The sequence below is a fragment of the Cydia pomonella genome, chromosome 2, assembly GCF_033807575.1.
Source record: "Cydia pomonella isolate Wapato2018A chromosome 2, ilCydPomo1, whole genome shotgun sequence".
Classification (NCBI taxonomy): Eukaryota; Metazoa; Arthropoda; class Insecta; order Lepidoptera; family Tortricidae; genus Cydia; species Cydia pomonella.
This window is the reverse complement of record NC_084704.1, coordinates 17,164,636-17,192,553: the sequence shown is the minus strand read 5'-3', so window position 1 is coordinate 17,192,553 and position 27,918 is coordinate 17,164,636. Positions and strand designations below refer to the sequence as shown.

Sequence of the window (27,918 nt, the reverse complement as noted above, 5' to 3'; positions counted from 1 at the left end):
CACCCAGTTTCGTTCCGGCTTGATCTGTTGATATTGTATGAATTATTTGCTGAAGTCAATTTGGCTTCCTTACCACTTTTTATGTAATACGATATTTTAAGAGCTTCTATTTTATGTTAATCAATTTAAGTCCGTGTGACATTTCTTCTTCAGATTCTTCGGTAAAAAAAGAAAAAAATAATCGACACGTCAAATTTAGATCTTGCAACTCTATTTGTTTATGGTTTCCTTCATTCGGGCATTTTTCATTCGGCTGTTTGTTTGATTGTTTTACTCCGATATTTCGTCGTTTTCTACATACAGTAGTATGTAATTTATACTGTTTTCAGTGTTTTGATAGTGTGGTGTTGAGGATCACCCTCGATTCGGAAGTGAAAACATCATGGATACGCCGTCAATGGAAACTATATACCAGGCCATAAGTGCTCTGTACGATAACTCCAATGCTAATGATAAGGAAATTAAAGAAAAAGCTTCCAAATGGCTAGGAGAAGTGCAAAAATCGGTAAGCCGCTTTCCATACCAAAGATTTCATAATTAATGTAATCCGTTCATTCAGTAATAAGTTCACAAGGTAGTGAAATCGTTTTTACAGTCTTAACTTTAAACAAAACTAGTTTTTTTTTGTTTTACAGATCCATTCATGGAAAATAGCTGATGAGTTGTTACAACAGAAGAAGGATATTCACTCGTGTTATTTTGCTGCTCAGACAATGAGGTCTAAAGTGCAGCATAACCTATCAGAGCTACCTGAGGAAGCCCGCACTTCCCTTAGGGACTCCCTTATAGCCCATTTAAGAGGAGACATGTCAGAAACTAGTCAAGCCATCCTCACGCAACTGTGCCTGGCCCTTGCTGACTTAGCATTACAAATGCCTACATGGAAGAACTGTACAAGTGACCTAATTAAATCATTTTCAGACAGAAATAACCCAGCTTTATTAGAAATTTTAACAGTACTACCACAAGAAATTGACTCTTCCAGTTTAAAATTAGGAGAAAACCGACGTGAAGATATAAGGCAGGAATTACGAACAAATACTGATCTAGTTACTATGTTTTTGAAAGAAAGCATAACAAGTACACAGAACACACAACTAGCACTTAAAATTATAAAATGCATGACATCATGGATACATGTTAGGGCAGTGAACATTCAAGAAATTCCGCAGAATGCCGTAATAGCATACTGTTTGCAAATTCTAAGAGATTACAATTGTATAAATACACTTCATGACGCAGCATCAGACTGCCTGTGTTCATTGCTGCATACTCTAGAAGAAAATAACAATAATGAAGAGATAGAAAGACTATTGTTTGATAGCATAGCAGCTTTAGAAGAGTGCTATCACTTAGCTGTGGCTCATGAAGAAGAGGACAAGGCCTCAAACTTTGCTAGGATCTTCACAGAATTGGCAGAGACATTCTTAGAAAAGATCATTTCTGCCACATCAACAGGGCAAACCCACTTTGCAATGAGGTCACTAGAGTTGGCCCTAGTATGTGTTGGACATCACGATTATGAGGTAATATTTGTCTTAAAATTAGATGTACAGGACCCTCTGTGTTCATTTAAGCTATATGTCTCACAGATGTCATAAATTTTCTTTCTGTACCCAAGGGGCAAAAATTGGTTTCTATTAGCATGTTTTCTCATCTTGCCTTTTAATAATGAGGTCGCAAGCATGCATCCCCCGTAATATATGATGAGAAGAGACTGTTTTTAAAAATTCATCAATATTTTATGGTGGTAAATTACACAAATTATACAGAACAGTTTCAGCAAATGTTGTAGATTGTTTTAAGTATCAAAATTACGTTAAACATAAATCGATTTTCACAGACATTGTCACTTGTTTTGAAGTAAGTTCTGGAGAAAATTGATTATGTCTAACTTTCATTTACACTACTTCAAATTTATAATAATAAAAATGTAGTTTATTAAAGTTGAAGTGCAGGATATGTGTAATACCAAATTACCATTTTTAGCAGTCCAAACTTAACGGAATTTACAAATAAGATCGATAAAATCAGTGTTTTACGCGCGTTTACCTAAACGTCCATCAGAAAAAAAATCTGAAGATGTGCTAATAGAAATAGAAACCAGTACTTGTTATTTCTAATAGTTAATAAATGGTGTACAATTTCATTGACTAAATCTATCAATTTGTAATTTTTGCGACTAAAATCGATAACCGCCCCTTATTAGAATCTGTGAATTTGAGGAATGCAAATAATATTTTTTCAAATGATTTATTTTTATTTTTGACGTGTCTATGAGAAACCAGTCATTAGCCGGGTCCACACAGAGTGAGCATACGCGGAAATTGCCTCACGCGCTTGCTCTCTGGGGACCCGGATAATAATTAAATATTCATTTGCCTCAGCATGTTTGCCTCATCCGAGCCAATTTGCTCGGCAAGATGGCGTCACTAGGAGTCATCCATTAATTACATCACACGGATTTCACGAATTTTGGGCCCCTCCCCCCTACTTGTCACACCAGGTCACATCTAGCAACCCCTCCCCCCTGGTGTGACATCACATATCTGGCAATCTTGTTGTTAACAAAATAAACAATTCAAATGAAGTATTATTATTCTAATAATAAACTATTTGTAATAATAGCAATTTAGAAATTTTATGACAAAACCGATTTGGAATAAAAATTTTACGGATAAAAACTATATATCTTTGCAAGAATAGTTATTTAGCTGTACTGCTAATACAAAAAAAAAAAAAAAGATTTTTGTTTACTAGTGAAGTTAAGTGACGTCACAAAGCTGTTCACTCCCCCCTCCCCCATGTCACATGTCACATTTTCTGTACCCCCTCCCTACCCCTAAACGTGTGATGTAATTAATGGATGACCCCCTAGGCATGTTTACAATGGCTGTTTTGTGCGCGAGGAAATTGCCTCGCGCGTATGCACGCTCTGTGTGGACCCGCCTATTAGCACAAATTATAAACTTACATTATATGATTTGTTTTCAAAGGCTTTCAAGCTTTTGCAGATTTTTTAATAACATTGAAAAATGCAACCATAAAACCCTAATACTATTTAATGGCTTTTATAAAATGTTATATTTCAGGTAGCTGAAATTACATTTAATCTATGGTACCGCTTGTCTGAAGATGTCTACCGCAGAGACTACCAACCTCTAACAGATGCATTTAAACCACATATAGAGCGCCTAATTGAGGCTCTGGCAAGGCATTGTCAGTGTGAACCTGATCGCACACAGCTTTTGGATGAAGGGGATGATTTCTATGTAAGTATAAATATATGGAATAATTTTTATATTGTTTGTTGAAGGGCATATTAAAACACAATAGGCTTAAATGTTATGTTAATAATCTGTATTGTATGGATGGAATAAGTTGGTTTCAACTGTTTCAAGAAACACGCAAAGTGGCACAATACTCCAAAAATGGTGTCAACATGGCCACCTTTTCAGCTGCCACAAATGCCAGTCCTGCATTGGCTTATACGTGGGCCATACTGAAAGCTTCTGGATTCTTTTAAATAAGACGACTTATTAATTATTATCCTTATGACATATTTATTGTTTTTCGAAGTATATACCCTTACTATTTACACACTTTTGCTTTCTCTGGAACCATTGTGAAAAGCAGTGGGTCCAGTCTTCCTTAGGGACCTCTTCGATGGCTTCGTGGAAAACATTCACTGCCACTTCCGGGCTTGTAAATCGTAAACCTCTGAGTTTATCTTTAACTTTTGGAAATAAAAAGAAATCACATGGTGCGAGATCGGGGCTATATGGCGGATGAGTCATTAATTCCACATTTGAGGCCTTCAAATACGCATTCGTTGCCTTGGCGGAATGTGCCGACGCGTTGTCGTGGTGGAGGACTATTTTGCTACGGGGACGCTTTTCACGAACTTTGTCAAAAATTCTGGGCAAGCACATGTTTACATACCAATCTGCAGTTACTGTCTTTTGGTTTTCAAGCGGTATAGTGGTGTAATGCCCTGATTTTCCGAAAAAAGAAGCAACCATTTTCTTACCAGTGCTTCGACTTTTTTTAACTTTCGCCGGCAAGTCTTCAAAAGGAAAGACCCACTCCGCCGATTGACTTTTCCTTTCTGGTTCAAAGCAGTAAACCCAGGTTTCATCACCTGTCACGATATTATAATTATACAGCCGTTGATTATCCGCCGTCAATTTTTTTTATCATTTTACGGCACCACTCTACACGCAGTCGTTTCTGGTGGTCCGTCAAATCGTGCGGTATCTATCTAGTAAAAAGTTTCCGAACCTTATCTTTTGCACCTGGCTCATTCCAATGCCTAAGGTAGTACGAATTTGCTGGCAGGTAATTTTTTTGTCAGTTTCAATTAGTTGTCGTAAAGTATCAATATTACAATCGGTAACCGCTGTCGCCGTCCGGCCTTCACGTTCATCATCATGGTGATGGTCTATGTCCTCGTCTAAACTCACTAAACCACGAATAAACAGAGCTACGAGATGGGGCTTCATCGCCAAATGCTAATTGAAGTTTTTGACAACTTTCTTGCTGAGTTAAACCACATCGAAAATCGTAAAAAGTCATGCTTCAAAAATGTTCACGACTTAAATTCATTGCAACAACGAAACACGATTTTCAACCCAACGTCACGATGAAAAAACAAATGATAAAATAAAATAAAATAATAAAAATAGCCTTTATTATTGAAGTTTTTACATTTGTAAGTATATTTATTTATCATTTCCATCGGCAACTCCAACTCGTCCCTTGACGAAGGCCTCTTCCAAAGTCTTCCATTCTGGTCTATTTCTTGCAACACTCATCCAAGCTTTTCCTCCAGTCTTTCTTAGGTCGCTGGACCATCTGTACTGTTGTGGCCCGCTTTTTCTGGTGTTATATCTTGGGCACCACTCCACAAGTTCTCTAGTCCATTTATCTTTGTTTTCCCTCATTATATGGCACGATGAAAAAACAAATGATAGTCTCACAAATTAAAAAGTAATATACTGCCAGAGAGTTCCTTTTTCAAACCCTATAGTTGTTTTTTTAATTTAAGTTTTCTAAGTGGCCAGTTTCATGAATTATCACTATGCCCTAAATACAGCCACCGACATTGTCATTAGGATATAATTTTTGTTTAACCTTTCAACTTTATTACTCTGGTAAGATGCAGCCATTTCTTGTTTCTTGTTTTCAGGAGTTCAGAGTGAAGGTGATGGAACTGATCAAAGATGTGGTGTTCATTGTGGGCTCAAGCTCTGTGTTCCGGCAGATGTTTGCCACATTGCAGGCTGACTTGTCCTGGGAACGTACTGAGGCCGCTCTATATGTAATGCAAGCTGTTGCCAAAAATATTTTGCCGTGAGTATACAAATTATGTAGTAACAAAGAAAATGTTTTAATCTAAGTAGGGGTTTAAAGTGAAAAAAACCGGGCAAGTGCGAGTCGGACTCGTGCACGAAGGGTTCCCTACCATTATTTATAAAAACGGCAAAAAAATTATGTTTGTTGTATGGGAGCCCCCCTTAAATATTGATTTTATTCTGTTTTTAGTATTTGTTGTTATAGCGGCAACAGAAATACATCATCTGTATTACGGTTCATGAGATACACTGGTGACAGACGGACGGACAGCCAAGTCTCAGTAATAGGGTCCCGTATGAGCCTTTGGGTACGGAACCCTAAAAAAAATTTCTTATAAAGTATAAGAATGATGGGTTGCCACCTCGTTAAATACCAAAATCGGATTAATAGGATTGACACTACAATGGAATTAATTGGGTAAAAATGCATTTGTTTAGAGTAAATACTCATTCCTTTTCAGTTTAAATAAACAGATATAATTAAAACTAACAATGGTTAGTCAGTGTTAAGGTTTTCATATCATTTTACTGACTAGATGGTGCAGACACTGTAATTTTAAAATTATATATATATTTTTATTTTGGGTTTATAGGGATGAATATGAATATGTTCCAAAAGTGGTGGAAGCAATACTGTCCATGCCTGAAGGAGCTCACCCAGCAGTTCGGAAAACGTGTATCTTGCTCTTGGGAGAGCTGTGCGACTGGATTGAGAGGCATCCTACATGCCTGGAGCCTTGTCTGCAGACCTTAGTGACGGCGCTGCAGGAACCCAAATTGGCTCCGGCTGCTGCTACTGCATTACAAGTACGTTTTTTTTTTTAATGTGATGTCAGCAAACGAGCAGACGGGCTGCTTGATGGGAAGCAGTCATCGTCGCCCATTGACATAACATAAGCAACATCACAGGAGCCAGTTAAGCGTTGCTGACCCTGGAGAACCTGCTTCTTGAAGAATCCCATGTCGTAGCGCAAAGGAAATACCTCAGGAGGCAACTCATTCCACATTCTGCACCTTCCTAGGAAGAAATAAGCAAGATGCTAGCTTATTCTTGGGGTGACATGTGTCTAACAAGTGAGTATGAGCTTTGCTCCTTTGGCGGGAGGTGCGGTGATACAAACGTGACGATGGCACCAATTCAAAAAGTTATTTCGAGCTTTCCCCATTGTACAGACGGTAGAACATACAAAGAGAGCCAATGTCTCTTCGAAGGCTAAAAGGTTCTAAGCGAGGAGTAGGAGGGTAAGTTTGGGATAGCCGACAAAATGAACTGCCCGCCGTTGGATGGAGGAAGGAGCTGGTATTGTGGAGTGCCAGACCAGAGGTGAGAACAGGACTTCATATGAGGTTGAACCTGCTCTTTATATAACAAAAGTCGGTGACCCGGTGTGAAGAACTGTTTGGCTCTATTAAGCACCCCAAACTTCTTGGAGGCCAGTTTGGATTTATGTTCCAGATGACTTCGAAACTGGACTTCGTTCGTAATGCCGACACCAAGTATCCCGATACTTTTAGCGATGGTAAATGTTAGATTTTTATGTTTAGCTGGTAATATTCTCTATCTTGGTGCCTTAAACCCCGCGTTTATACTGTTTATAGAAACTTTTTACAAAAAAGTAAACCGACTTCAAAAAGGATAAAATAAAATATTATCCCTTTTTAAGTATTGGTATATACTTATATAGCCGCATACTTATCAAATAGCACCAAAATCATGGTATGCTTCAAAATTTGGCTTGGCACCGACTTCACACATATGAGTTGATAACTCATATCATATACTTAAAAAAGGATGATATTTTATTTTATCCTTTTTGAAGTCGGTTTACTTTTTCCATTTTTAGTTTTAATGCATTGTTAAGAGCGTATGAGTGACGCGCGTGACGCATGAATGAAAAACACAATCATGTTTAACACTGAATTCGTTAACTTTAATAAATAATCAGGATTTTCCCTTGAGTCCGTCTAGGAAATCATTCCTGCCACTGCCCACTACTAGAAATATATACTCCGCCCCAACACTGCCCTAATCCCTCAACCCTAATTACTCAACCTCACTGCACATCAACCCTAGACCATTTAACCCCTTTTTTTTAGGGTTCCGTACCTCGAAAGGAAAAAACGGAACCCTTATAGGATCACTTTGTTGTCCGTCCGTCTGTCTGTCTGTCCAGACCCTTTTTCTCAGGAACGCGTGGAGGTATCAAGCTGAAATTTACAATTTAATTTAATATTTTTGCAATTAAAGCTAGCAAATGTATATGTACGTGAACATGATGTCATAAACTATTATATTGGTATATTGCCGTTTCCAGAGCTTACTCTGCTCGACTCTCTGTTTTTATAGTGCATAAACTTACGGAATATGATATCTTTAGGCCATATTTTACTATCCGAAAACAGCGAAATTTTCGATTCATTTACAAAAAACTTATATGCACTGTAAAAATTTTCATTTCTAATCTTTAATTTTTCTAGTTTAACCGACTCTGAGTATTTTCAAATATGTGTTTTGTAATGTCCTGTTCTTTCGCATCTTTGTTTATTTTTGTAATAAACATTGTGATTCTACGTTCCGCCGCTCTAAATTCGCCATGTGTTACACTTGCTGTCCCGAATTGTCCTCCATGACGCGTTTTAGGTTTCTTTTTACGTTCCACGGTGACCCAATCATTATTACAAGCCTCGCCATCATGCGTTGTTTCTTTATTATTAGTTACAAGTGCATCAGCAAACGATAACTGGCACGTAGACAGGTTTGTTGTTATGCGCTGTTCCATAGCAGCACTACAAATCCCCTCAACCCCCTAACCTCGCAAACCCTGACTGGTCAAGCCCCAACCCCTCAACCCCCAACCTCAGCTACTTTAGGGACCATAATAATAAAAAATACATTAATTTTGTTGTGCACTGCAGTTATTCGCTAGGCTAATTGAACAAACTTTCTCCAATACAGAACATCTGCAAGGCCTGCAGCAAAGAGGCGGCCTCACACGCCGTGACGTTGCTGCGCGCCACGCGGCACCTGGACAGCCTGGCGCTGCCACCCGGCGCCGGCGCCTCGCTGGTACGCGCGCTGGCCAGCGCCCTCGCCTCGCTGCCACAGGACCAGGTAACCTTACTTCTTAGCTCCTCAAACTTCCATTCGCATTAGTTCTTGCAAATGAATCTGTGAAGCCAGCCACAATTTCGGTTTTTATGCAACAGCGTATGGTCCGTACGCACATCACTGTCAGCTTAGAGTTAAGAATGGCGACGCACCGTCGCGGTTGCGACCGCAAGTGTGCACGTGGACTTAATTTGGATAGTACATCAGGAGACTTCGCATCGTATTCGACTCGGATTCGCTGTGAATAATCACGTCGAGGATGAAATAACAACTAACCCACTGCCAATAAAATATCAGAAATGCATGTCCACAAACTAACTTGGTAAATGGTGATTCTCAGTTAAGAGGTATTAACGATGTTCATGATACATATCCATACTTTTCTTTAAAAAATAAAAATACGTTAGTAATAGAATTGCATTTACTTTATGGACAGTTAATTTAAATCCATTAATTTACAGTTTTTTCACAATGGCACTTCAAACATGCAAAATATCTCTCCCCTGGCCTGTCGCTTAGCATTTTTTTACAACGAATCAGTAATTTTATCCAGGTCTAAAGCCCTTGAATCTGTTAAAGTATGTATATTTCATAAAATTATTTTTCAACACACTTGCTCAAAACGACGTTTTTATTCCACCGACTTTTGGCTCATAATCCTAGATATTAAACACGCGTGCTTACTCAGTATATTATAACACTCGTGCTTTTTCATTATATTATCCGACTGAGTTAAGAAGGTAACTGATTACTAATAATTTCTTAATTTGGTCGAGTAATATATTTTTTAAACCAACTATTAGGTTTCAAATGTTAGTTCAAAGAGGTTTTATCAGTTATCACACCAAACATAATATATAGATTAAATTATCTCGTAAATTACAATAATGAATAAACAACATTTTATCGATTTGATTTTCATCCGTCGAATAGAAATACGAAAATATTAGCTTTTTTCGATTTGCTGTTTGTCGATTTAAAAATATAACGCGCCAGCCATTTTCCGTATTTGTCATAAAATTTGAATAGTTTTGCATGTTTTTATTAGTTTATATATAGACGAAAATGTCATTTTCAAGCATTGAAAATGAAAAACACATAAAATTTAGCTGCCAGTAATACTAATATTAGAGGCAAGAGCCGAGAACGATAGCCTTTTACCATTAAAATCTGGTGAAAAATAATTGGCGGCATATGAAACTTTTATTCAATGGAAAATCAGCAAAAACGCGCTGTCTTTCTTGGAAAACGTGTTGGTAGCTTACTTCAATGAACTGGCGAATAAGTGCCTACAAGTCCAGCACGCTTTAGTGCAATTATTCGATGTTAAAACTGTAAACCACAATTTTGAAAATTGTACTTTTACTGTGTTTGACAAAATAAAACTAATTTATAAGTTATGTTTTTTCCTCGCAAGTCTCTTCTTCCTCGCGTTGTCCCGGCATATTGAAATAGAAAAAATAGAAATAGAATTTGTTTTATTCATAAACACACAAACAGTAATAGACAGACATAAAAGAGAACATAGTGAGAGTAAAGTGTCACGAAATGCCACGGCTCATGGGAGCCTGGGGTCCGCTTGACAACTAATCCCAAGATTTGGCGTAGGTACTAGTTTTTACGAAAGCGACTGCCATCTGACCTTCCAACCCAGAGGGTAAACTAGGCCTGGTTGGGATTAGTCCGGTTTCCTCACGATGTTTTCCTTCACCGAAAAGCGACTGGTAAATATCAAATGATATTTCGTACATAAGTTCCGAAAAACTCATTGGTACGAGCCCGGGTTTGAACCCGCGACCTCCGGATTGCAAGTCGCACGCTCTTACCGCTAAGCCATCAGCGCTTTCCTAGCAAGTGTGTTGAAAAAAGGTCGTATGAAACGCGTGTGCATTGGCTTTCTTATTGCGCGCTCGCACCTTGGCGATTTTGTAATTGTAAAATAATTGTGTTTATTATTTATATTATGGCAATGTTAATCCTGATTGTGATGCATTTGCATCATTTTGCTCTGATTGCCAGTCATTTTGCTTAAGACATCTGTAATTATCGATACTGTTCACTAAACATGGTATCGAATCGACCCTGGTCACTTTTATTTAAAAATGATTTATATAAATTCTTTGTTTTGTTTGTATATTTTCAATAATTTTCGCATAGATTATAGTCATACTTTTTCATTTATTTGGTTTAAACGAATCATAACATTTAAATTTGATCGAATCTGTAAGAAGGTTGGTCAAATTCTATTTTTTTTCTTGTTTTTGAAGAGATCAGGGGAGAGACTATTCTGTTATCTGTAACTTCATAGAAAAAGTACAGTCTTTTCCCTGGTCTCGTATAAAATACAAAAAAAATTAAAACATGACTGATGACCTTGCAGGTATACATAGAAGAGTTGTTTTAATAAAAATATTGTGTAATTAAATCGAAATTTTAACATTTATGTCGTGCCGCATTTTCTATACAAACAATTACCTCTTAACTAACAAGGAAAGGTACCCAACTGTCCGGTTTCGATTTGATTTATATTTATATATGTTATAGAGTAGTCTAAAATAACAGACACGTATTTTTTTTTAGCTGCCCAAACACAATCTATTGGGAGAAATTGTCCTCCAAAGTACTAAAAAATGACTAAATCTTCTAACTCCTATAGAAAGTGATGCTCAAGCAACTTGCTAGTTAATGGCTGGTTTGAGTATATGTTTGAAAGCAGCAAAAAATAATGAGCACGTGTTTTGTTATATCGGCTAAAACTCATTTTTTCCTAAAAAAATCGACATTCGAAGTTTTATAATATCTTATCGCTAAAGTTACACATAAAGACGGGTGTTTTTTAAGAAAACTTGAGTTTAAGCAGATATAACAAAACACGTGTACATTATTTTTTCCTGTTCTCAAACATATACTCAAACAAGCCATTAACTAGCAAGTTGCTTGAGCATCACTTTCTATAGGAGTCAAAAGATTTAGTGACTTTTTAGTACTTTGGAGGACAATTTCTCCCAATAGGTTAAGTTTGGGCAGCTAAAAAAAAAATACGTGTCCGTTATTTTAGACTACTCTATAACATATATAAATATAAATCAAATCGGAACCGGACAGTTGGGTACCTTTCCTTGTAAGAATGACCCAAATAATTAAACAACCTGTGTAACTTTGAAAATGTTTTGAAAGGTTTGTCTTTTTTTAGGGTTCCGTAGCCAAATGGCATAAAACGGAACCCTTATAGTTTCGCCATGTCCGTCTGTCTGTCTGTCTGTCTGTCTGTCTGTCTGTCTGTCTGTCTGTCTGTCTGTCCGAGGCTTTGCTCCGTGGTCGTTAGTGCTAGAAAGCTGAAATTTGGCATGGATATATAAATCAATAAAGCCGACAAAGTCGTACAATAAAATCTAAAAATTTAATTTTTTTGGGTACCTCCCCTACACGTAAAGTGGGGGTGAATTTTTTTTTTCGCTTCAACCCTAGAGTGTGGGGTATCGTTGGAAAGGTCTTTCAAAACTAATAGGGGTTTTCAAGAAACATTTTTTGATAAAGTGAATATATTCGGAGATAATCGCTCCGAAAGAAAAAAAAAATGTGTCCCCCCCCTCTAACTTTTGAACCATAGGTCCAAAAAATATGAAAAAAATCGTGGAAGTAGAGCTTAAGAAATACATTAAATGAAAACTATAGCGGACATGATCAGTTTAGCTGTTTTTGAGTTATCGCAAAAAGTTTTCCCTTCATAGTAAAAAGACTTACTTTAATTAGGTACTGATTATGCAAATTTGCCTATTTGTTTAACTCGGGTGAAAGGTACCATTTACTACACTTTAAGCTCCAGTTTAGCTTATTGTGACGGGAGAGTAACTACGGAACCCTACACTGAGCGTGGCCCGACATGCTCTTGGCCGGTTATATATTATTTAGCAATACACGTAATCATGGTAATTGAATCTGCAGCTGACGGTGGCGATGCGAGAAGCGGCGTCCATCCAGCTGGGCACGCTGAAGGAGATCCTCGCCGGCAGCGGCGGCGACTCGGACCCGTGCCCGACGCTGGACCTGCTGGCGGCGCTGTTCCGCGAGCTGTCGCCGCGCAAGGCCGACGCCTGCGTGCCGGCGCTCGGCGACGCCTGGCCCGTGCTGCACGACGTCTTGATCAAGTACTTTCAAACTCCGCTCCGCCTTATCTACCACCTCAATATTGAATCCTTAACGATTTCTTTTTTTTTATTGCATACGGGCCAATTCGAACATGCGCTGACATCAAATCGATATTAGAATGATATTGAAATCATATCATTCAGCTGCACGTTGGAATTGGCCTGATAATTTTATTTAATGAACCATCAAAATTACATTGGTGTTTGCTCTTTATCATGTTTAATCAGTTGGAATTGTGTGTGAAAAAATTTTGCACGACTTTTTATCAAAAAAAGCCTACTACTCCATTCAAGAGTACCTCTGTGATACCGCTTTTGTTAACTTATGTAAATGTATTGTGATTTGCATGACTTATGTATTAAGTAGTAGTAAGTACCAAGATAATAAGTTTGACTGTTTGTACGCCTAATGGCAAGACCATGGTGATCCTATATTATTATGTTCCATAATTGTATCTACCCGTGTTCTACACACAATAAATCAATTATGAAATATGAACAATTATGAATTATGAAGAGATTCGCGTTTTAGTTCATTGTTTACCACACAGGTCACTTATATTATAACATTGTAAAACTCGCAATGTATCAACAATTTGAAGTTGCCTAAATTGTACCTTTACAAATGGAAAAGTCCTAAGTCCTGTGTTCACTACACAAAACACCAACTGAAAAGTGAACTCCGGAAACGTGTAGAATTACTGCTCCGGATATTACGTGAGGCAGAAAAGGCTTAACTTATGAATTTGGGCGTGGTATGGTCACTTATCTGGCGCGTTGAAACTGTTCTTTACAACAATGATAGCGAAGAGTCGGTCGTACCAAACTATGGAACTACCCATACAATAAAATTTTGCGACAGTATTAAAGTTGATAGACGGTTTGGTGCAACCGACCCTTAGAGCATTACCTAGTAACTTCGTACAAAAAGTTTTCCTTATAAACCGTCTCTTATAGTCTAGCAAATCCACTTTGTCAGTAGAATAAAGCGCGAAATTAATAATTTTGGGAAGACCAACCCTTAGCAACTACAATTTTTAAATTCGTCTCTTATTGCTACAGACGGAAATGGCTTGCCAAAGTGGGTGTCGGTTATTGATTGTCTGTGGGGTGCGGCAGATACCAGGCGGACGGGCGCGTGATGGAGCGCGGCTGCCGCGCGCTGCGCTTCGCGCTCCGCTGCTGCGCGCGCCGCGCCGCGCCGCTGCTGCCGCACCTGGCGCGCGCCATGGCCGACATCTACGCCGCGCACCAGCACTCGTGCCTGCTCTACCTGGCCAGCATCCTCGTGGACGAGCTGGCGCACGAGCCGGACTGCGTGTCCGACCTCATCGACCTGCTCAAGGCGCTCATGCCGCGCGCCTTCGACCTGCTGCAGCAGGAGAACGGCCTCAAGGACAACCCGGATACCGTTGATGATCTCTTCAGGCTGTGTATCAGGTGTGTTACATTTACATTAAAAACGCCAAGGGATCAATTATATAGCGTATTATGACCTCGTCCTCTGACTCCGCTCAGCTACACCCAACGACGTCGTCCTATATCTATTATAACCTACCGTATAGTCTGCCGTAATACTTATTAACTAAGCTATAAAGTCCAAAATCTCCGGTCCGGTCTGAGTACGATTTTTTTGTCTTGTAAAAATACGGCGAAATAACCTAAAATATTGGATATTTTTATAAAATTTCCTCGCAATCGAAGTGAAAAGCAGAGTGTATAACTGCAACCTCTTTATTTCCGTTAAAACACATGCTACCGAAAAAATAAAAAAGCGGCCAAGTGCGAGTCGGACTCGCCCATGAAGGGTTCCGTACCATTTATGACGTATTAAAAAAACTACTTACTAGATCTCGTTCAAACCAATTTTCGGTGGAAGTTTGCATGGTAATGTATATCATATATTTTTTTTAGATTTTTCGTTCTGTTATTTTAGAAGTTACAGGGGGGGAGGGGGGACACACATTTTTTCACTTCGGAAGTGTCTCTCGCGCAAACTATTCAGTTTAGAAAAAAATTATATTAGAAACCTAAATATCATTTTTGAAGACCTATCCCTAGATACCCCACACGTATGGGTTTGATGAAAAAAGATTTTTTGAGTTTCAGTTCTAAGTATGGGGAACCCCCAAAATTTATTGTTTTATTTTTTTATTTTTGTGTAAACATAATGCGGTTCATAGAATACATCTACTTACCAAGTTTGAACAGTATAGCTCTTATAGTTTCGGAAAAAAGTGGTTGTGACATAATCGGACAGACAGACGGACATGACGAATCTATAAGGGTTCCGTTTTTTGCCATTTGGCTACGGAACCCTAAAAATGACAATGTGGTGGATTTGTGAGCTATAATTATGTACCACACATAACGCTTATCTCGTCGTATCTATAATGAATTGGGGCCTAAAAGAGAATCGTATCGCAGTAATTGCGTTGCACAAATATGAGCATCCGCCAAACATGATTTTGAAGTTGCTTGAAAACCTAAAAATCTACAGCAATTTGTTTATCGCCCAATTAATGGATACAATAATACTCAGAGCTTCGATGACCGCAAGAGGTCTGGAAGACCACGCACCGTTCGGACCCCAGCTCTAATAAAGGCAGTGAAGGCGAGAATTACAAGAAACCCCGTCCGGAGGCAAAAGTTGTTGGCAATACAGATGTCTGTGAAGAGAAGTTCCCTAAAAAAGTTATCAATGAAGACCTTGGACTACACGCATGAGATACCGACGGACGGACGGACGGACGGACGGACGGACAGCGGACTCTTAATAATAGGGCCCTTTGGGTACGGAACCCTAATAAAAATGGATCAATAACTACCCGTTCTATAGCTGTGCGCGGCAACCACTGCTAGACACCAAAATTGGTCCGGACGTGGACCGCATGTACTTGTAAGATTCAAAGATTTTAGTTGTACAACATAGGTAGATTACAAGATGTTACATAAATATTTTGGTATCACTATGTCGTGCCTATTGGCATACAAATTCAATAAAAATAGCAACGCGACGATATCGCTGGGAGAGCCACGCCTGTTTTTTGGCAATAAGGTTTAAATAAATAAGCTTTTACTATTTTGTTTTTATTTTACAAATATTAAAAAAATACTATATTCGAATACATTTTACAAGTGTACAAACAATGAGGTACCTCACAAGCTGACTCTGTTCAGTATTGGCGCTATAGTGTCGGATTTCTAAATCGATCATTACATGAAATATTATTTAAAAAAAAAACATATTTTGAAATAAAATAACGAAAAATATAATTTCCTTTAATAATACAAGGAACTTAAAGTAAGCGTACTTATTTTAGAATGTCAACGTCATGCCTCATGTGGAGGAAAAATGATTCATTTAACTGGCAACATTTATAAGCAATGGCGGCTGACGAAGGTTTGGATTTTAGTATTCATAATTACGTAAAAATATTATATTAAACTCGATGCTTACGCGTGGAATGTAATATCAGGTGATTTGTTTTTATTTAGTGATGAATCGTGACTCCCATTCAACGCACAAACAGCCATCATTCCTGTATTTTTTAATTTACAACCGGGAGGTGTACACAAACAGACTCGACCTTGAGTACTACGAGGGCCGTTCGAACGAGTGCGACATAATGTCGCCCCTGAAGTGGATTCACTAAGGATGTGCGGACTACTCATCTATGCTTTTTAAATCTATGAGTAAAACTTGGAAACCACAAATAAAATGGCTCATATTATAATTGAATATGAAGGTACAAAAATTTAGCTTTTATAGAATTTATCAATAACCACGGGAATATAGCGTAATAAAGTACACCCGCCATTCTGACTGTCAGGATGGCGGGTGTACTGTTTTTATGGTGATAACTTTAAGTACCGTGAGGTAAATTTTTTTTAAAAGGAGGTACTTAATAGTACAAATTAAGTACAAAAATATGGTATGGTTTTCATTTAATTTTATTTAGGTACACCCGCCATTCTGACTAATAAACTAGAAATTAACTATGAACCCTTATAGGTTCTCCATGTCCGTCTTACTGTCTGTCCGCTACATTGCTCATTACAGCGGTCTATCACAGACAGGATTTCAATAAGTCCACACAACATATGTATATTACAAATAAACACAGAGTTCTCACGCACTTCTATGAAGTTCATCAATTTCATCATCATGTCCACCTACTACTCCCCTATAGAAGATTTAAAAAACCCACACAACATATGTCTATCACAAACCAACACCGAGTTCCCTCGCACTTCTTTGAAGTTCATAATCTGTTCCATTTCGTGACATGACACCTAGGTAACTGCTCACCTAGAGGATTCTAAAAAACTTAGACAACATAATTATGTCTAAAATGATACAATACGGAACGAACGAAAGCAACTGACGAAACCATCATCATCACATGACACAAATCGTAAACGTGAAAGGGCTAGCACATGGTATTTTAAAGTTAACGAAAAGGGACGGACATACTTCGCCTGTGCGTATTGACCGGTATAAAATGAACCCCGCGGACAAGAAACAATTTTCAACTTAATAACGAATCTGACTTTCCTGTGGATTGTTATTCCAACTGTTTTGTAAGTAGAAGTCTTAGATGACTTGCCACACCATTTTACGCTGCAAATATCCCATGAGTTCCCAATGAATTCAATAGTTTACGATGTATTTTCTTAGACACGTGCACACTTGCCCAAGTGCAAGCAACTGATCGGAGCAGCGCGCGTGCAATATTATATAAGACCTATACACCAGACTATAGATTGGTCTGTGACTTAGAATGATTTAACGTAAAACCTTCACTTGATTAATTTATCTAAATTTCAATCCGTTTATTCGCCAGATTCTTGCAACGCATCCCACTAGAGTTCCTCTCATCCGGCGCGATGCCAGCGGTTGTGCAGTGCGGCACGCTGGCCACGGCGCTGGACCACCGCGAGGCAAACTGCTCCGTCATGAAGTTCCTGCTGGACCTGGTCTCCCGCGCCACGACTACTCGAGAACAGAACAAGGAGATTAAAGGTAAGTGCGGCTGTTAGGTGGTCCTGATTGTCTAACTGTCGCCAAGCCAACACTATTACATTCGGACTATTTTTGATAAAGTACAACTTCAATACATGTTGTTAGGGGTAATTCGTCGACGTTACCGAACGGCACAAATGTTAGAAACGCACTCTTAATGAAAAACCTAAAATAATGTATTATATTTCGGTAAGGTAGGATTGAATAAGTAGAATAATAAATGAATTGTGTTACAGTGCTAGCGGACGCCATCCTGGTCGAGTACGGCGGGTCGCTGACATACGCGCTGCTGGAGTCGTCGGTGCTGCACCTGCACGCGTACATGCTGGGCGAGGTGGGCGAGGTGCTGTTGGAGCTGGTGCGCTGGCAGCGCGCGCGCGGCGCCGACCTACTGGCGCCGGCGTTGGCCCGCCTGCCGAGGGGGCCCGTCGCCGCCACCGAGCACCAATGCTGGAACTTCCACCAGCTGGCCACGAGGTACGTACCACAACCAGCTGTACACGACCTGCTGGCGCCAGCGCTGGCCCGCCTGCCGAGGGGGCCCGTCGCCGCCACCGAGCACCAATGCTGGAACTTCCACCAGCTGGCCACGAGGTACGTACCACAACCAGCTGTACACGACCTGCTGGCGCCAGCGCTGGCCCGCCTGCCGAGGGGGCCCGTCGCCGCCACCGAGCACCAATGCTGGAACTTCCACCAGCTGGCCACGAGGTACGTACCACCACCAGCTGTACACGACCTGCTGGCGCCAGCGCTGGCCCGCCTGCCGAGGGGGCCCGTCGCCGCCACCGAGCACCAATGCTGGAACTTCCACCAGCTGGCCACGAGGTACGTACCACCACCAGCTGTACACGACCTGCTGGCGCCGGCGCTGGCCCGCCTGCCGAGGGGGCCCGTCGCCGCCACCGAGCACCAATGCTGGAACTTCCACCAGCTGGCCACGAGGTACGTACCACCACCAGCTGTACACGACCTGCTGGCGCCAGCGCTGGCCCGCCTGCCGAGGGGGCCCGTCGCCGCCACCGAGCACCAATGCTGGAACTTCCACCAGCTGGCCACGAGGTACGTACCACCACCAGCTGTACACGACCTGCTGGCGCCAGCGCTGGCCCGCCTGCCGAGGGGGCCCGTCGCCGGCACCGAGCACCAATGCTGGAACTTCCACCAGCTGGCTACGAGGTACGTACCACCACCAGCTGTACACGACCTGCTGGCGCCGGCGCTGGCCCGCCTGCCGAGGGGGCCCGTCGCCGCCACCGAGCACCAATGCTGGAATATCCACCAGCTGGCCACGAGGTACGTACCACCACCAGCTGTACACGACCTGCTGGCGCCAGCGCTGGCCCGCCTGCCGAGGGGGCCCGTCGCCGCCACCGAGCACCAATGCTGGAACTTCCACCAGCTGGCCACAAGGTACGTACCACCACCAGCTGTACACGACCTGCTGGCGCCAGCGCTGGCCCGCCTGCCGAGGGGGCCCGTCGCCGGCACCGAGCACCAATGCTGGAACTTCCACCAGCTGGCCACGAGGTACGTACCACCACCAGCTGTACACGACCTGCTGGCGCCAGCGCTGGCCCGCCTGCCGAGGGGGCCCGTCGCCGCCACCGAGCACCAATGCTGGAACTTCCACCAGCTGGCCACGAGGTACGTACCACCACCAGCTGTACACGACCTGCTGGCGCCAGCGCTGGCCCGCCTGCCGAGGGGGCCCGTCGCCGCCACCGAGCACCAATGCTGGAACTTCCACCAGCTGGCCACGAGGTACGTACCACCACCAGCTGTACACGACCTGCTGGCGCCAGCGCTGGCCCGCCTGCCGAGGGGGCCCGTCGCCGCCACCGACCACCAATGCTGGAACTTCCACCAGCTGTACACGACCTGCTGGCGCCAGCGCTGGCCTGCCTGCCGAGGGGGCCCGTCGCCGCCACCGACCACCAATGCTGGAACTTCCACCAGCTGGCCACGAGGTACGTACCACCACCAGCTGTACACGACCTGCTGGCGCCAGCGTTGGCCCGCCTGCCGAGGGGGCCCGTCGCCGCCACCGACCACCAATGCTGGAACTTCCACCAGCTGGCCACGAGGTACGTACCACCACCAGCTGTACACGACCTGCTGGCGCCAGCGCTGGCCCGCCTGCCGAGGGGGCCCGTTGCCGCCACCGAGCACCAATGCTGGAACTTCCACCAGCTGGCCACGAGGTACGTACCACCACCAGCTGTACACGACCTGCTGGCGCCAGCGCTGGCCCGCCTGCCGAGGGGGCCCGTCGCCGCCACCGAGCACCAATGCTGGAACTTCCACCAGCTACTCCCGTACTTTTATTTGTCATTTAAAGGGTCGTGCACACATCTTTAAAACCCTATCTTATAGTTGTCAAGACAAGTCTTTAGTCTATTCCCCAAAAACGCATTTTTGCATATTAATTAAAGAATATTTTATGAAATACATTGTTGCCAACTTTATTTTAAGAGCCCTTAATCCTTGGAGCGTTCTCCGATTTCACGAAATAACGCTCGATAGATGGCGTTGGCGCTCGGTACGCGAGCGCCGGCAACGCGACGCGCGTTTCAATGCAGACTAGAATAATCTTGATAGTTTTCAATATAATTTCAAGCAACATTAATTTTAGTGTCATATGATATCATATGGGCACTCTTTATTTTATTGTATATGCACAGTAGTTTTTTTTTTAAATGTACACTACTACTAAGTGTACAGACTACAGAGTGTACTATAACCCTTGCTCTTTATTCTGTCTCTTTCACACCAATGGAAAATGAAGAAGTTACTAAATGACTGCAGGTATAAATAAAGTATATTAGTGCGATAGAGAGACAGATAGTGTTTCGTTGTCGTATCGTAAACGATTGGCATGTTGGCCACACACTTGCTTAGTGCCTAGCCAAAATACCAATCGTTTGCGTATATTAGTGCGATAGAGAGAGAGTAGTGTTTCGTTGTCGTATCGTAAACGATTGGCATGTTGGCTACGCACCCATGATACCTAGCCAAGAAGCCAATCGATTGCGCATATTAGTGCGATAGAGAGACAGATAGTGTTTCCTTGTCGTATCGTAAACGTTTGGCATGTTGGCTACGCACCCATGCTGCCCAGCCAAGATGCCAATCGTTTGTGCATATTAGTACGAGAGAGAGACAGATAGTGTTTCGTTGTCGTATCGATTGGCATGGTGGCTACGCACCCATGCTGCGTAGTCAAGATGCCAATCGTTTGCGCACATTAGTGCTATAGAGTTTCAGTGTTATTTGAAATCACGTTAGGGTTTGTATTATTATTTTTGACCCGAATGAAGTCCATCCAGGTTCTTATGATGCAGTCAGGAGTTGGTCACCAGAACTCCTAATCTACTCATTATAATTCCATCGTGCTTGGGCTCAAAAGATTTGCCCTGACGAACACCATCGATCTAGATGAGGTCCAGGGTCTCATGACGGAGTCAGGAGTTGGTCACCAGAACTCCCCAGAACTCCTAATCTACTCATCATAACTCCATCGAGTTTGGGCTCAATAGATTTACCCTGATGAGCACCATCAATCTAGATGAAGTCCAGGGTCTCATGATGGAGTCAGGAGTAGGTCACTAGAACTCCTAATCTACTCATTATAATTCCATCGTATTCGAGCTCAATAGATTTGCCCTGACGAGTACCATCGATCTAAATGAAGTCCAGGGTCTCATGATGGAGTCAGGAGTTGGTCACCAGAACTCCTAATCTACTCATTATAATTCCATCGTGTTTGGGCTCAAAAGATTTGCCCTGACGAGTACCATCGATCTAGATGAAGTCCAGGGTCTCATGATGGAGTCAGGAGTTGGTCACCATAATTCCTAATCTACTCATCATAACTCCATCGTGCTTGGGCTCAATAGATTTGCCCTCACGAGCACCATCAATCTAGATGATGTTCAGGGTCTCATGATGGAGTCAGGAGTTGGTCACTAGAACTCCTAATCTACTCATTATAATTCCATCGTGTTTGGGCTCAAAAGATTTGCCCTGACGAGTACCATCGATCTAGATGAAGTCCAGGGTCTCATGATGGAGTCAGGAGTTGGTCACCAGAACTCCTAATCTACTCATTATAATTCCATCGTGTTTGGGCTCAAAAGATTTGCCCTGACGAGTACCATCGATCTAGATGAAGTCCAGGGTCTCATGATGGAGTCAGGAGTTGGTCACCATAATTCCTAATCTACTCATCATAACTCCATCGTGTTTGGGCTCAATATATTTGCCCTCACGAGCACCATCAATCTAGATGATGTTCAGGGTCTCATGATGGAGTCAGGAGTTGGTCACTAGAACTCCTAATCTACTCATTATAATTCCATTCCATTCCACCCTGGACCTCATCTAGATCGATGGTGCTCGTCAGGGCAAATCTTTTGAGCCCAAACACGTTGGAATTATAATGAGTAGATTAGGAGTTCTAGTGACCAACTCCTGACTCCATCATGAGACCCTGGACTTTATCTAGATTGATGATGCTCGTCAGGGCAAATCTATTGAGCCCAAACACGATGAGGTTATGATGAGTAGTTTAGGAGTTCTGGTGACCAACTCCTGACTCCATCATGAGACCCTGGACCTCATCTAGATCGATGGTGTTTATCAGGGCAAATCTATTGAGCCCAAACACGATGGAGTTATGATGAGTAGGTTAGGAGTTCTGGTGACCAACTCCTGACTCCATCATGAGACCCTGGACCTCATCTAGATCGATGGTGCTCATCAGGGCAAATCTTTTGAGCCCAAACACGTTGGAATTATAATGAGTAGATTAGGAGTTCTAGTGACCAACTCCTGGCTCCATCATGAGACCCTGGACTTTATCTAGATTGATGATGCTCGTCAGGGCAAATCTATTGAGCCCAAACACGATGAGGTTATGATGAGTAGTTTAGGAGTTCTGGTGACCAACTCCTGACTCCATCATGAGACCCTGGACCTCATCTAGATCGATGGTGTTTATCAGGGCAAATCTATTGAGCCCAAACACGATGGAGTTATGATGAGTAGATTAGGAGTTCTGGTGACCAACTCCTGACTCCATCATGAGACCCTAGACCTCATCTAGATCGATGGTGCTCATCAGGGCAAATCTTTTGAGCCCAAACACGTTGGAATTATAATGAGTAGATTAGGAGTTCTAGTGACCAACTCCTGACTGCATCATGAGACCCTGGACTTTATCTAGATTGATGATGCTCGTCAGGGCAAATCTATTGAGCCCGAACACGATGAGGTTATGATGAGTAGATTAGGAGTTCTGGTGACCAACTCCTGACTCCATCATGAGACCCTGGGCCTCATCTAGATCGATGGTGTTCATCAGGGCAAATCTATTGAGCCCAAACACGATGGAGTTATGATGAGTAGATTAGGAGTTCTGGTAACCAGCTCCTGACTCCATCATGAGACCCTGGACCTCATCTAGATTGATGGTGCTCGTCAGGGCAACTCTATTGAACCCAAACACGATGGAGTTATGATGAGTAGATTAGGAGTTCTGGTGACCAGCTCCTGACTCCATCATGAGACCCTGGACCTCATCTAGATTGAAGGTGCTCGTCAGGGCAACTCTATTGAGCCCAAACACGATGGAGTTATGATGAGTAGAGTAGGAGTTCTGGTGACCAACTCCTGACTCCATCATGAGACCCTGGACCTCATTTAGATCGATGGTGCTCATCAGGGCAAATCTTTTGAGCCCAAACACGTTGGAATTATAATGAGTAGATTAGGAGTTCTAGTGACCAACTCCTGACTCCATCATGGGACCCTGGACTTTATCTAGATTGATGATGCTCGTCAGGGCAAATCTATTGAGCCCGAACACGATGAGGTTATGATGAGTAGATTAGGAGTTCTGGTGACCAACTCCTGACTCCATCATGAGACCCTGGGGCTCATCTAGATCGATGGTGTTCATCAGGGCAAATCTATTGAGCCCAAACACGATGGACTTATGATGAGTAGATTAGGAGTTCTGGTGACCAGCTCCTGACTCCATCATGAGACCCTGGACCTCATCTAGATTGATGGTGCTCGTCAGGGCAACTCTATTGAACCCAAACACGATGGAGTTATGATGAGTAGATTAGGAGTTCTGGTGACCAGCTCCTGACTCCATCATGAGACCCTGGACCTCATCTAGATTGAAGGTGCTCATCAGGGCAACTCTGTTGAGCCCAAACACGATGGAATTATAATGAGTAGATTAGGAGTTCTAGTGACCAACTCCTGACTCCATCATGAGACCCTGGACCTCATCTAGATCGATGGTGTTCGTCAGGGCAAATCTTTTGAGCCCAAACACGATGGGATTATAATTAGTAGATTAGGAGTTCTGGTGACCAACTCCTGACTCCATCATGAGAACTTGGACTTCATCCGGGTCAAAAATAATAATGCAAACCCTAACGTAATTTCAAGTGAAAATGCGTTTTTCAGAAAATCGCAGCCAAATAACACTAGACCTTACTCATAGTGGTGTGTTCCTGCCGGTGAGTAAGGTTGCCAGAGCTCAACGAGGGGTGGGAGGGGGTTAGGGTCGGCAACGCGCATGTAACTCCTCTGGAGTTGCAGGCGTACATATGCGGGCCGTATGCTTGTTTGCCACCGACTTAGTATTAAAAAAAAAGTAACACTGAAAATCCATCAATAAGCGAGTCTGTTACGCATACTGTAAAAAATGAACTTTTATTAAGATTTTCTAATCGCAGTATATAGCACTTCTCGGAACTCCGTAGCTGATTACGATCGCAACGAATGCCTGACAATCGAGCACAGGTCCGTCCTCTAAGCGCGCTCCGCGCGGACTGAGAGCGGGGCGTCGCTGCTGCGTGATTTATACGTGTTTTAAAAAAATATAAATTTACGGCAATGTAGGTCCCATAGTTACGATTTTTTTTATATAGGTTAACATAAAGTTACAGTTTGCTATAATATTATTTTTAAAGCAAAATATGCGTACAATTTGCGGAAATAAAATATAATAAAACCCTGTTTTCGCCAAAAAAATGAAGAAAACTCGGAAGGTATTTTATCAGTTTTTTCAAATGAATCTTCGATTGTTAATCATTCCAGCCCCTCGTACGAGATATGTTGAATCAAATTGTAGTCATTCATGTACCAAATGATTCTTGTTTATAGCAAAATTGAGAACCGAAACGCCACATCTCACTGCAAAATTTGGAAAAGACTCCCAAAAAACCTCATTAAAAAAGAGGTTTAAAAGAGAAAATGAAAATTTGAACTGTTGGAGCCCCTAGTTTAGGAAACGATTATTTAAGTACGTTATCAGTTTTTGAATAAATACTAATAGTTACGTCGTAATCTTGAATGAAAAAGGAAGCATTTTACAAAATACGCTCGTCTGTAGGAATAAGGACTCTTAAATGTCATCTGTGACAAATAAGTGAACCATAGACAAGTTTTTTTAGTTTCATTCATTCATTTTCCCGCCCGTACCCTACATTCTTTGTTACTTCTTGAATGAGGTTATTGTGGTTGTCGAATAAAAACTTAACTTTTGTGTTAAATAAGTTAAATAATAGTATGTATTTCAAGTTAAAATGGATGAAGACTAAAACAGTGTCTACGCCTGAAGAAATATTAGTGATGGCCCAAGAAGTCACTAATGCTTCTGCCTTCAAAATCGCGATAGATGAAATGAAAAATATTTGTTAAATTTACAATTTTATTTCAAAATAAGTGCTTGGTCGTAGAAAAAGTATTGTATGCAACGTAGTTTAACCGAGTCAAAAAATACTCGTGGCGTCTTTATTAACAATTTTCGGCTTCGCCTCAAATTGTTACTCACGCCACTCGCCTTTTTTGACCTCTCTTAAACAACGGTTGCATAAAATACTATTTTGATTTCATGTTAGGATAAGTGTTAATTCTACAGTGAAAAATAGTACATTGTGCAGCCGCCGCAGGCTGGAGGGAATTAAAGACCCGAGTTTGTAATATTCTTACCCCCGGAGTTACACACAATGTTTTTCATCACACTTGCGAAGAAAAAACAAAATTTTAAGCGAAACAATTCTTAAATACGGTGACATAAAACATTCGTCCGCCATTTTGTAATTTCTTGGCAGGTGAGGCATCGAAGGCACAGACCTATTCGACCTATTTTGGGGGTTCCCCATACTAAGACTTAACTGAAACATAAAAATTTTTTTTCATCAAACCCATACGTGTGGGGTATCTATGGTAGATCATCTAATATTTTTTTTTCTAAACTGAATAGTTTGCGCGAGAGACACTTCCAAAGTGGTAAAATATGTCGTCCCCCCCCCCCCCCCCCCCCCCTGTAACTTCTAAAATAAGAGAATGAAAAATCTAAAAAAAAAATATGATATACATTACCATGCAAACTTCCACCGAAAATTGGTTTGAACGAAATCTAGTAAGTAGTTTTTTTTAATACGTCATAAATGGTACGGAACCCTTCATGGGCGAGTCCGACTCGCACTTGACCGCTTTTTTTTTACAATCCATAACTCCCGTGGGAATAAAATAGGTCTTTTTTTGTATATAAACAAGTAAATATTGAAGCTGTTTTTTTTTTTTTTCATTTTCCTAGATCATACCTCCAATGTACTAACCAAAAACATTTTTTTTTTCTACCAAAAATGTAAAATCATGCATTTAAGGTTTAAATACTAGAACTCTAAATTTACCACCTGCTTAAGTTTGCATAAAGCATTATTCACACTGCCCTTGCGCCCCACCCTGTCGCATCGACAGCGCACTAACTGCTTTACTTTTCCCATAACAACCCTAGTAAATACCTGCTTGATTTGAGTATTTACTTAAAATTAAAAAAAAAATTGGCAAAAAAGAACATTTTTGGTACAAGCTTTTAGACAAGCAACTAATTACTTATCGCGACAATTTTAACAACTCCAAACACAATTAGTTTGCTTTGTTTTAGTAGTATCACAGAGTTCTTATGGTAACTTCCTGTCCATCATCATATCAGCTCAAAGGAAATCGGGAAGTGGGTCATATTTAGCTTCTAAGTTTTGAACCACACTAACAAACGAACATCCTGTCAGGGCAAGTTAAATAAAAGCTGGTAAAAAATGTAAACTTACAAAAAGTATATTTTTGTTACAGGGCAGAGAAATGCAAGGAAATGACGCGACTACTGCGAGACTTTGCGAGGTTGTATCGGTAACTGATAACAATTCTCAGCTCACCACAAGGGTGATCCTAGAACAACATTAATTGTATTGAATAGAATGGATGAAAAGTTATGTCTTTATTTCGGAAAACTGACAACTACGAATGTGGTTTATAATTATCAAAATCATATTGACAAATTATTTTATTTTGAGTCTGATGGAGTATACTACACTTATCCAAAGATTGGAATGATAACATAAGTACTAATAAAATAACTAATTTCATTTGATTCAGACGACGCGATGGTTTAATATTGAAAATGAAAAGTATGAAGTCATTGAACAGGTTTACTAAATAGTTATAGTACCTATGTACTATAACTAGACCGTTTGGAATGTTGTTACTAAATTATTTTGGTCTAGAACTCCTTCAGGCTTTCATTATTATATCGAGAAATATTATGAACGAGCAATAATAAAGAAATATATAAGCTTTATTCACTGTCAAACTCATTGTTATTTTGACACAATAAACAGGAAGACAAAAATTATTCTGCTGACTGTATCTCACTACACTTGTCTCCAATTATTGACGACTATAAAATATTGATTTGAGTTTTGTGTTTTGAATGAAACCAATGAATCAACTCTGTGCGAGTTAGGTAAGTATGCAGTTTTATTTCTAAGTAAATATATTTTGTTATATACTCTCTTTTATTTCAAATGTGATTTAATTGTAAATATTTATTAAAAATGTTTACTTTATATCTTGACCTTTTTTATTAAACATTTGTAACTAGCTGTGCCTGCGTAGGTGAAGCGGGTTTGCTATTAGTAATTGCAGGAGGAACAGTATTTGTGACCGCGGCCGGCAAAACGTTCCACTTTGACGCTTGCCATAAGGACGAGATTAGCTTGTATCTTTATACGAATAACGTGTCAAGGCGCCACATTTGTTTTTAAATCTGTATATGACCGTGGCTAATGGTGGTTGCTCGTGGTGGGGGTAATGACTGTAGTTTTAAACCTATCCTTAATTGGATAAGCTAAACCCTTTGGTATTTCGGAACAAAACTGTCATCTTCAAATTTTGGTCTAAAATAATTGAAGCAAT

The 27,918-nt window shown here is 41.1% G+C and overlaps 1 protein-coding gene across 1 annotated transcript; it reads left to right on the top strand.

The window, feature by feature from the left end:
* Positions 1–45: 45 nt before the first annotated feature.
* On the top strand, positions 46–27,569 carry LOC133515537 (transportin-3). Its single transcript, XM_061848086.1, has 11 exons — positions 46–505; positions 636–1,526; positions 3,093–3,272; positions 5,189–5,352; positions 5,948–6,161; positions 8,311–8,466; positions 12,409–12,611; positions 13,731–14,051; positions 17,459–17,637; positions 17,874–19,401; positions 26,797–27,569. Exons 1-11 carry the CDS (start codon positions 383–385, stop codon positions 26,855–26,857), a joined length of 4,020 nt encoding a protein of 1,339 aa, XP_061704070.1. The 5' UTR covers positions 46–382; the 3' UTR covers positions 26,858–27,569.
* Positions 27,570–27,918: the final 349 nt, after the last annotated feature.